At 57.8% G+C, this 11,817-nt stretch overlaps 1 protein-coding gene across 1 annotated transcript; it reads left to right on the plus strand.

The window, feature by feature from the left end:
- Positions 1-6,389: 6,389 nt before the first annotated feature.
- On the plus strand, positions 6,390-9,983 carry LOC128277658 (transient receptor potential cation channel protein painless-like). The gene is made up of 3 exons (XM_053016154.1): positions 6,390-6,491; positions 6,595-6,876; positions 6,936-9,983. The coding sequence occupies exons 1-3, from the start codon at positions 6,390-6,392 to the stop codon at positions 9,822-9,824; spliced, it is 3,273 nt and encodes a 1,090-aa protein (XP_052872114.1). The 3' UTR covers positions 9,825-9,983.
- The last annotated feature ends 1,834 nt before the right edge of the window (positions 9,984-11,817 follow it).

The raw sequence follows: 11,817 nt of genomic DNA on the forward strand, positions 1-11,817 counted from the left end.
CTTCGCAGATCTCTACACGGAGCAGAATATCTTCCTGCCGACTGAGATGCTGCTGGCCATTCCCGGCTTTCACCTGGCGGACCGCTGGAAACGTCGCTGTTGGATACGGTGGGCGTTTTGGGTCACGCGGCTCATCGAGCTGCTGCAGTATCTGCTGTGGGTGGACCGGTTCTATCTGTCGGTGTCGGATGCATCAGCGAACCCCGGCAAGACCTTGTACTGTACCAACGGCTGCCGGTTAACGGTTAACGATGTTTCTTGTCCGTGTGCTTGTTTTCGGGTGGTACATGGCGGACATCAAGCGAACCACGGACTACCTGCGACGCCAACGGGAACGGTCCGAACCGAGTGACTCGTACCGCAAAATCGTCAACTACGCCCTGGTGTGCCAGAGCCTCGGGCTGGCCGACCGGGCGCTGTACTACTTCTCGCGGTCGTATCGTGAGGACCTGTACGAGATACCGTCCAACGTTCTGGCTTTAGGGCGGCACGTGGAGCTAGTTGTGTTTCTGGTAACCTTCGACTTTACCTTTCGCTGGGTTGCAACCTACAACGTTTCGTTCACGGTCATGAATACCCTGCTGATTGGGCTGTACGATGAGCTGGCCGGTATCGCGTCCGATTACGGGCAGCTGTTTGCTGGCACCGCAGCTCCTCAACAACTACCCGACACATTCGATTGGACCCGGTTGGAGCGCCACATCGCGCGCACCGTTCACCGCCACGAGGTGTTCTTGGACCAGCTCAGCAACATCAAACCGTTTTTTCAGACCGCCTTTTTGCTGATGTTCTACGCGGCCGTTCAGTTTCTGGCGCTGGGCGTATTCATGCTCAGTGTCAACGGCATCACCACCTACGGTTTCGTCTTGGGCGGCTTCCTGACAGTAGTCATATTTGAGTGCTACTGGTGCTGCCGACTCGTGGATCGGTTGAACGAAATGGTTAGTAACGGCAAATCTCCTACACGATGCTGATGTTTCTCCGAGACACGCAACGTCGCGGTTTCCACCGAGCTCCTCCCGGGACTTGAAGATGTCCAAAGTGGGCCGACTTCGTTACCCACTTTTTCGCCGATTAGTGTACTTGCTGTCCATACTTATATTATTTCTCATTAGAACTCCGTAGGATGCTGCAGACTAGACACACACACCGGCATACGAATCTAGATTCCGAATTTGAATTCAAAATAAATGTGGCTGAAATAGTATTGGCAGAGAATTCCTTCACATGGTTAGCTTCGATCCGTTTTCGTCCACGACCATTTGTAGGTGGTGCTCATGGTGCAACATGGGCACTGAATATTTCAAACTTTAAGCGCACATGTGCAAGATATTAGCTGTGCTGGCCTAAGCGTAGCGATGAAAAAAAAACGAGACCTTGTGCGTAATACCATCGTCAGTAATAATTGTCCAACGGTTCAAGGTCAAGAATTCACACGTACGCTAACCGCATCGATCTGTGCGTTTCAGTGTCTTCTACATTCAGGGACGTCACAAGATTTTCCACACAGCAGATAGCAACGAGGAAAGCACAGGGGCACGAACCATTTCATTATTGAACGCCTCAAAGAAACTTCCGCTAAAAGGTGCCACACGTTTAATAGCACTCGGTCATGTACCAAGTTGTACGACACGGCAGCTTGAGTCGTGGGTCAAAGTTTTGTCGTTCCGCACCAATTAAACGCTCATTAGTAATTGATCGTTCGCCCCCTTCGGGCGGTGCCGCGTCACCGGGTAGGTCAAGAAGTCAGATGAACCCTCCGAACGCCATGAGTAACACGCTGTTCCCTGATTCTCTCTCGGGGGCCTCGACATCGGGCACCGGGCACGGAAAACCTTCAGACGTACCTGTGCAACCAGTGGCGCCGACCACCGATTGCTCCCAGAAGATCGTTACCTACGGCGTTACCTCTGGTATCTGGTAGCGGTTGTGGGCTCCTTCAATTCTGGAATCCGCAGATACGTATGCCCCAGTACACCACCCAAGAGTAGACCCGGTACGTAGTACTTTAATTAAATGTTCTAGTAATCTTGAGGACAAAACACTGTCCCCTGCAGCTCCTGCACAGCTTAGCCCTATTGCACGCCCCTGCCACCGACACCAAGTTCCAACGTAACTTGTGATTATGCTTGTTTTTGACGCCACCTATTTGGTGACAGAATAGCTCCTATACCAGGTCACGCAAGGCACGGTAGGTCGGCACCGAACCGACGCTCATTAGTAATTGATCAGTACACCACTACGCTACGTCTGATGCGCTCTGCGTCTGGGTCATCCGACCACAGTTCCGGCTCGGGTTGGCCCTATCGGTCACAGGCGTAAAACTGCGTGCCTAGCCCCGGGATGGGAACTAGATGGGTTGCGGGTGTGTTTGCGGTCCAATGGGGTGTTTTGTGGGTGTGCGATGCGTTGTTGTTGTTGTTGTCGGGGTGCAAGCATCAATTAGCACAGCATGCGGTGCCACTAAAACAAACACGTGGCCTGCAAGCTGGAGTGCGCTAGGGGCTACGCGGTACACGCGCCACAGCAACGAGCTATCCGGAGAGCACTTCAATGTGGCCCCTTTTCTCGCTGATTGATTCACTACAAGCGCTTCGAGTGCCCCGATGACGTCACGCATCAGAGCGAAGTGTGACTTTTCCAAATCCGGTGCCACAGATTAAATTTTTGGAGCCGATTTCGGAAATGATTCGATTCTTGTCGGCTGGTAATAGAAGTCCTTTCAAATGTCCGTAGCCTGCGGCTGCATGGTAAGCTGTCAGCGGTTCCCTGTATTGTCCAGCGGGTCGTCTTGACGCATTCCGGAGTTTTTTTTTTCTGTCGGGACAGGAAAACCAAAGTTGAATCCGAATCGACGCACTATAGGCATCGAAGTGGCCTCGAAGGGCCACTAAAGCGACTGCATCATTAACATTTCATTCCCCATAACCGTTGATCGGCCCCCGGAGGCCGTACGGTATAGGACAGTGAGGTATTGAATAAAATAGCCCTATTGCCTATTGCGGGCCGTCACGACAGCGCTGCCCAGCCCAACCAAAGCATTCTCACGGGCCACGGTGTGGCTGGGTTTAGTAGTTGGTCTCCTCGCGATCGTAACCTGGCCCGGGTCCGGTCCAGTCCTGCTCGGCTTCTGGGTGCTTCTCGGGCAGGAATGGTTCATTAATTAAAATCACGCTTTTATTGGCCGTCGGCCGTCCATTCTCGAGATCCCTCAGACTCGAGGCTCACGGCCAATTTTGCGCAGCTCCGCGGCGTCACCGTTGTACGGGGATGTGAAGCAGCCATAAACCGGGTATGGGGCAGGGGGATGGGGGGGGGAAGCATTTGCGCAGGTGGCCGCCCTACGGGAGCAATCATCTTGGTAATGGGCAAGAATGTGGCACCCCCCTTTACGCCGCGCGGCGAACGGCATTAATCCTTTGCCTCACCGTGGGCTTCCTCTCGAGATGGGCTGTTAACGGAGCGCTCGGAGTTCGAGGCTCTCGGTGGCATCTGGTGTCGGCGTCGGTGCTGCCCATCCCGATGCCAGAGCGCGTTCGATCGAATGACCCAAGCGGTGGCCTTCCTTTGTCTTCTGCGTGCCGCCGCCGCCGGGCGAGGGCGAGCTATCGTAATATTTTACTGATTTTTAAACCCTCCCAGAGTGCCCCCGCATTACCCCGGGACCACCCTTCCCTTCGAATCGGTCGGGGTCGGCCAGAACTTCAGTCGGCTTTGTGGTGATTTTTTGTGTGTGTGTTGTAAACCTACCGACACCGATTGCCCCCGACACACCGACACACACACACACGAGTGGGGGGATCGGATTTCCGGGCGCAAGCGGGGTAGGGGCTGACCCCACCCCAGCCCTAGCCGCGTGACGAGTTCGGTCGAGTTATTAAATTATTTGCATACCACCCCCGGCGCATCGGCATCCCGCCGCGGCCGGTGGAAAGTATCCGAACCGCACTTAACCGGAATACTGCGCGGGGTGGAGGGTGGGGGGCGATGAGGGGCTTTTTGTCACCGACATGACTTGTTGCCGGGTCCCGATATTGCCGGGCGATATTAACGGGTGAACATTTTTAATTATGCGCCCGCTGGCAGACGCCGGCAGACAAATGGCTGCGCTGCGAGCGAATAAAGGGGTTCAAGATTTACACTTCACCGTGTGTCACCTCTCTCTCCCGGCCTGTGTGTCTCTCTCTCTCTCTTATCCGTGAATTACAACCGGCGAACGGTCTTGGTCTGCAGCACCAGAGACAATATTGGTAATATCTGTTGCTTTCTGTAACGTTGCGTTTTTACGGGCGGGCGTTTTGTTGGCTCCTCGCCAACCTCTCCCCGATGCACAATGGCATTCCTGTCCCACAATCTTCGCCAGCGCTATCAATTGAGCACCTCCTTCACGGAGCGCGTGGAGCGATTTCGATGCAAATCTTTCGACACCACACATCAAACGAGTCGACGACGGCTGTGGCCGGCGGCACTCAACCGGTGCCGGTCCTAAGTATCGAACAACGTGTTGGACTCCGCGGTTAGACTCCGAGTGGTTAGTACCCCGTCTATCGGCGCCCTTTCCGGTCCGCTCCGGGATTACGCGTTTTCGTGCCAGTGCGCCTTTTATCACCTCGCAGTGGCGGTACTGTCAAGAGTACTGCTGCTGCTGCTGCTGCTGCTGTGGTCGTCTTTCGGTGCCTCGGTTTCGGTCCACGTAATCCTCGCCTATTCATCCTTTAACGACGGGGCAGGAATTGGCGCGTTTATAGATTATGATTGGGTTGATGGGCAACTATTTCATTTGCGAGCTCTCCGGAGCGCTCGCAAGTGCAGCTGGGACCTGGGGCCAGGCGCCGCACGGCGATTGCTGGCACACAAAAACCGGGCCTTTATTGCCCCCGTTTTACAGCATTTTTATTTGTGTCCCCTGGTCCCCGCCCCGGGGACTCCGGGGCGCGGCAAGTCCAGGCATCGGCGAGGGCCCGGGTAAGTTGTTTCCATTATATATGTACCGGGGGCCCGGGCCCCGGGCGGTCCAGCTGTGCCGCTGGCTGGACTGCGCCGTTTGCGCCGCATTTTATTTCACCGATCCATTCCCCGTTCGGACATCGTCGGTTTTACGACCGAAAAATGATCCCCGGTTGCTGGGAAGGATAGCGCACCAAAAAAAAAACTAAAAAGAAAAATAAAAAAGGAAAAAAAGGCCTAGGGAAAAGGGTTAGCACGGCTGCACACGGGCAATCACCGGGGTGTGCACCGCGGGGCCCGTGCATCGCAAGACGCAAAAACGGACCGGACCGGAGGCCGACGACGACAGTCTAGGGCGCGCCGCGCCTTGATTATGTTTTCGCCGGGTAAATCCTTTGACACTGGTGACCGGCCCGAACGGGCCCTTAATAAGGCAACCGGCCTCCGTGCCACGAGTCCTGCCGGAATGTTCAAACGGAATTGAATTTTACGATTTTCAAACACCCCATTACCCGGGGCCGGCCAGGCGGGGTGGTGGCCCCCGGGGCGTTTACGTAGCCATTCGCCGGACCGGACCTGAAACAACTAAGGGAACTAAGAAAGCGTAATGAAAATCATAACCCCGGGGAGGGGGTGGGGGTGGCCGCGCCCACGCCTTCCGGCGAAGGTGCAATCGGGCGGGCGCGTGCCCGTTTGATGGCTTTTTACCACCTTTTTTGCCCCCGCTGGTTCCGGTTTTCTCTTTGGCCATTGTCATTACTGCAAATCCTACCTCGGTCGTCGGTCTACGTTCGGTTGGCGGTGGGCGAAAGAAAGAAAGAATCACCAACCCCTAATCTAATGACAGCGGCCGCGAAAACCGTATCACGCACTCGAACACCGTATCAGTGAGAATTGGGTCTAGGTCGTTCGCCGTCCGGTGACGTTTCTACTCACCCGAGTGGGGCGCGCTCGACTCTCATTCACACGCCGACGTCATTCATACGTACTCCGGGGCTCGATCGGGGCTTGATAGTGTGCGTGTTCCGCCGGGGGGGAACGTTTGCTATCGCGTGAGAGCGTATCGAGAGCGATGAACGATCGCTCCCCCGATCTCATGGGGAAATCCCAAGTATCCGTGGGCCGCCGCCAACCGTCTTATCTTCCATCGCAGCTCACACTCCGCACAGTAGATCGGGGACCGTGGTGCGCACGGCACCACACGATCAACAATCGTTCGGTCTCCGGAGCGCCGGGCTCCGAGAGCGTGTGAGATGAGAATGAGTGAGTGAGATTCGGCAGAGATTTCTCGTGCGTTCGCTCTGTGTTGTGACAGTCGTGTTTGGCAGCCTCGTGGTGCGCGGTGTGATAAGTTGCTTGAATCGGGCGTTGATCCACCCCGAGCGGGGGGCGCACCACCAATGACGGAACGTAAGTCTGAAGAAGGCTCCATCTCTCTAGCAATGTTGCCAACGCGCCCTCGATTCCTTCGCACAGATACGACCCTGTTGACGCTGGACGAAGACAGCCGGCAGGCGAAGCGGCAGGAACGCGGCCAGCTACAGGTGGGTGCGCGCAGCGGGCCGGCGCTGCTCTCTCTCTCTCTGGTTTCTGGTTCAGCTCTCTCAGCAACAAAGCAGACGCTCTCTCTTTCTCTCGCGTGCACAGAAAACGCTGCAGGAGAGCCTGGCGCAGGCTACGGCCACGGCACCGCCGACGGAGGACAGCCTGCAGCGGCTGGCGGAGCTTTTGGCCGATACCCGCTGGCACCGGCTCGAGCAGCTGGTCGAGGAGATGAAGTATTGGGACGCGGCGACGACGATCCCGGAACCAAGATCGTTCCTGTACTACGCCCGTCAGCAGGGCGAGCTTCACCGGTTGCTGACCGCCACGGCCGCCAACCACGCCTATCTGCGGCTCATCATCGAGCGGTTCGGGAGCGACAATGAGGTAGCGTCGGGGGAGGGAGGCTTTCCGTGCTTTATCATTGACCCGGCGTTTCTTTTTAGCGTATCGCACCGGATCTGAATGGACCCCTGCACTACGCGGTGGAGCAACTGGACGCGGCGCTGGTCGAATGGCTACTGGGGCCCGACCGCACCACCGACGTGAACCTGCGGAACAACGCCAAAAAGAGTGCGCTAACGATCCTGTGCGAAGCGTACGACCGGTGCATACGCGCCGACGGCTCGACGCTACCCCACATCCGGTCGCTGATCGAGCGGTTGCTGGAGGCCGGGGCCAGCTTCAATGTGTGCAGCGTGCAGCTGAAGCTTCCGTTCGAGCTGCTGCTGAAGCACGGCCCGGCCGACGAGGCGACGCGCACCCTCGTTGATCGGTGCGTCCGGTTGCACCGGCCGGGTGCGATCGCGATCTGCCAGAGCAGCGAGCCGAACGTGCGGGTGGTTGGCTTCTACAACAACGACCCGAACGTGCGCCTGTCGGAGGAGCTGCTGGAGATCTACCTGCGGTACAACGACGAACGCCAGTTCCTGGAGCACGTCGGGGACTTTGCCGTGAGCGACGCGAACGCCAAGAAGGCGATCCGGCTGCTACTGCACACCGCCATCGAGCAGGGGCTGAGCGAGTGCGTCCGGCGGATCGTGGCCATCGGCGGGCAGGCAATGTTTCGCGTCGTGCACCGGTCGCGGGGTGCCCGGGGCGAGCCACAGAAGTCGTCCGAACTGGTGCACCGCGTCGAGCTGAAGGGTCTGCTGAAGAAGGCCTGCTTGGCGGGGGACTTGGCGGTGGTGCAGCTGCTACTGTCCCGCATGACCGATCTGCTCGTGCTGAACGACGATCCGGTGCTGGCGCTGACGCTGACTAAGGCGTACGACACGAAGCGGCGCCCGGAGGAACGCCACGCGCTGTTGGCGTGCGCCGAGTTTCTGACCACCCAGCACACGATCTACATCTCGAAGGCGGACAACTCCGGTAACACGCCGCTACACCTGGCACTCAAGTACGGCTTCCTGGACGTGGCGGCCATGCTGCTCGACCAGCGGTACGCCTTCATCGGGGTGTGCAACCGCGACAACCTGACACCGCTCGACTACGGGAGCTACGGGTTCTGGAAGGCGTACTTTGACCGGTGCATCAAGGTGGATGTCGAGCGCTCGACGCAGGACCGGAACGTGTTGCGGTTCAATCTGAACTGCCTCGAGCAGCCGCTGCCCGGTAAGGGTGGCGGTTCCGCGGTCGGTGCCAGTGGCGCGTCGACGGCTCTGTTGGCTCGGCCGCCCCGGAGCTGCCAGTGGAAGCTGGTCCAGCAGGCGTCCGCCGACACGGGGGGGCCGCGTAACCCGCATAAGTGCGTCCGGACCGTCACCGAGATGACGGCGGTGCGGAAGATTGCCCAGTCGAAGGAGCTGAAACGGTTGCTCATCCACCCGGTCATCTACACGTTCATCATGGTCAAGTGGATGCGGCTAAGCCACTGGACTTACCTCAACCTGGTGCTGACCACGGCGACGGTGCTTGTGTTTGGGGCCCACTCGCTGACCGCGTGCTCGGCCGCCGGTTCCGGCCCGGTGCTTCGGGTGCTGGCCATCCTCGGCACCGTGTTCATCGGTGGGCGCGAGTTTCTGCAGCTGCTGTTCCTGCGCCAGTCGTACGGTTCGCCGGAACAGGCTCTCGACCTCGTGACGGTCGGCGGCATGTGCGCTGTGCTGTGGCGCGGGTGCAGCGGGCTGCTGGCGTCGTTCGTGATGATCAGCTTCGCGATGCAGCTCACCTTCCTGCTCGGCTCGCTGCCGTTCAACAGTCTGTCCACGATCATGTACATGTTCAAGACGGTGTCGCAGAACTTCCTGAAGAGCTTCCTGCTGTTCGTGCCGCTGATCGGGGCGTTCGTGTTTGCGTTCCACCTCACGTACAACGAGCCCGCGGAGGGCGACGCAGGGCCGGAACCATCCCCCCGCGCCGCCGACGGGAACGGTTCGACCGAGGACAGCTTCAACAACTTTCGCACGTTCTGGAACGCGACGATCAAGACGCTGGTGATGACGACCGGTGAGTTCGAGGCGGCCGCCATCGACTTCAGCGGCGGCCGGTTCTGTCTGTTCATCGTGTTCCTGTTCTTCGCCCCGATCGTGATCCTTAACTTGATCAACGGGCTCGCGGTCAGCGATATCGCGGCGATCCGCGAGGAGTCGGAGCTGATCAGCATCAGCAAGAAGGTGATGCTGCTCGAGCGCTACGAGCGTGGCGTCGCCAGCGTCCAGCCGGCCTTGCTCCGGTCCCTCTTCCCCGAACCGTTCTTCCACCGGCACACCTGCTGGATTCACGTCCGGACGAAGGAGTCGCGCAAGATCGTCGTCCACCGGCTGCAGGCTCCGGCGCCGGCTCCGGCGCCAACGGCCACCAAGGCCACCAAAAAGACCAAACCCGTCCCGCTGTCGCTGTCCGCGTTCTCCTTCCTGTGCCCGGACGGGACGGACTATTACGTCAACCTGAGACTGTTCCGGTTCACCACCTTCATGAACCTGGACCGGGCCATCCTGAACGAGGCGCTGGCCGTCATCGAGAAGCAGCACCCGGTCTCGGGGGCCGCCGTCCGGCTCGACCTAAAGCCGCTCCACGACTCCGGTGTATCACTGGGCGCTAGCTCGCTACTTAACACTGCCACCACCACGACCACCAACAGCAGCAACATCGACCAAAGGGCGCAGGAGACCGCGCAAGTGGTGGCGGACCTCCAGACCGAGATCCAGGAGCTGCGAGCTACCATGCGCCAGGTGCTGGACGTTCTGGCGCGTCGCGACCCATCCGCCAAGCGACCGCAGACCCAGCCCGGTATCCACCAGACGCAGACGAAGGCGACCCGGAAGCGAAAGGCAGCAAAGAAGCGCCAGCTGCGGCAGGAACTGGGCGACGGAGACGGTGACAGCGACCACTGAACCCTAGTTCTGGTAGGCGACCACAGGTCCTGGCAGGTCCACGCTCAACCTGTTGACCGCCGACATTTCAGGCCAGCCTGATGCTCAGCGCCCCGGTTCCTGCAAACCACACACACACCGGCCGGCCGGGAGGGTCCCTTTTGGCTGCTCGGCTTTCTACCTCTCGCTCTCCGTTATCGTTTCTTTTTTTTTTTTGCTTTACTTTTCACCACTGGACCAGAGGGCGCCGGTGACACGACGGTATTAGGCATGCAAATCTATGCAAACGATGTTTATAATAGTGTCAATAAATTGTGAAAATTCGTAAATCATAAGTAATAGCAAAAACCCCGGGTGGGGTGGACCGCCCCCGTTCAGTTCCGTTCGGTTCGGAGGGTCGGACCGACGCCGTTTCCGGTGTTATACTTTCCGCGCCAGCGCCAGCGGCTTGTGTTTGTGATTTCCGACCCGGTGTCCGACCCAGTGTCGGGCGCAATTAGACGCCTCGAGCGCGTCCTCAATCGCCGCAATCGTCGAAGGTGGGGTGGAAGGTTGAATTACGAGACAGACCCGATTGCCGTTGGGCCCTTGATCGCCGCCCCGCTTGGTGACGCGGCGTTGTGATGCAAATTAGTGTTTGAACTTGATTGATTTAATTTAGCTTGCGCGAACGTCACCCTCATCCGGAACCGGATTGGATCGGGATGGCACCGGCTAGCGGAGGACACGTCTGTCACACGGTCGCACGTCGGGTTCGAGTGACAGTTATGACGTCCAATATGTTGGAATAATTTACACCCATTGATCGCTTTCACCATATGATGCCGGCGCAAGGCGAGAGGCCGTCCCCTTCGCCGAACACTGACATTCCACACCACTGCACCACCGGCCCAATCGTGGAAAAGCGTCCGTGACGAACAAGTGTTCCGCAGAAGCCGAGCCTTCGTGTGGGAAGAACGTTTGAACCTAGCTCGCCGGCCGTTCCAAAGGGGACTCGCCGACTCGGGGACTGATTGTGAGGTGCACGTGCAAAATCACTACCATCACTGGCTATGTGGGGTGAGCGCTAACGGCAGCGAAAGACGTGTTGTTGGTCCCCCGGAACAGGTCTCAAAATATCTGCACGACGAATGATATTACTTGGCCCTAGTTCCAGATATCGCTTCCAGAAAAGGAACCAGGAACTAGAAAAGGCTGCTCAGGTGACATCTGACGTTTGCCACTTCGTAGACCCCGTGGGCCCAAGAAACTCCTAGGTGTCGACTAGACCTAACTCAAATCCCTCAGACCCAGATCCCGGCTAAGGCCCCCTATCGGCCTGTTCATTTCCAAACACAAACACGTGGTTTTGGGCGAGGAACCTTGCGGAACCTTGCGCGAAGCCCTTGAATGTGATTAATAAATTGCTCTCACCGTGCGAACCGTTTCCCAGGGTCCATTGTGTGCGCGGCTCAGCAAAGGGGCCCTGAACCCAGGTAGGTCGAGGGGCGCCGCAACAGAGCGACGGCCCATTACCCAACCGGTCCTTGCCAGCCTTTCGGGGTTGGTTACGCGCTGAAGTGCGCTTCGCAACCCGCCGAGATTCAGTGAATCGGAAAGGAAGTCAATTAACTTTGCATGCTGTGTGTGTGTGTGTGCCCAAAGGACGAAATAAACGTAGATAGAGCCATGGGCATGAAACAAAAGAAAAGTCGAGAACGAAACCCGCGTATGTGTGCGCGAATGGGTCGCTGCCACTGGCAGCCGGAAGTGGGCTTTAAAATCGAGTACACATCACACACACACACACACACACACACACACACACACACACTAGAGAGCAGCAGCACTTGATCCGGTCAATATTTATCAAACCATTATTCCCTCACGTATCCCCTCACCCCTCTCCAGCGCACGGGTGGGGCGCGATGCAGTTAATTTAATCTGTACAACATGCGATGCGAAAAGTCGATGCGACGATGGAACCGAACACACGTGTGAATATCGCTTTTAGGTGCGAGAATTGTACCCCTGT

The sequence above is a fragment of the Anopheles cruzii genome, chromosome X (assembly GCF_943734635.1).
Source record: "Anopheles cruzii chromosome X, idAnoCruzAS_RS32_06, whole genome shotgun sequence".
Classification (NCBI taxonomy): domain Eukaryota; kingdom Metazoa; phylum Arthropoda; class Insecta; order Diptera; family Culicidae; genus Anopheles; species Anopheles cruzii.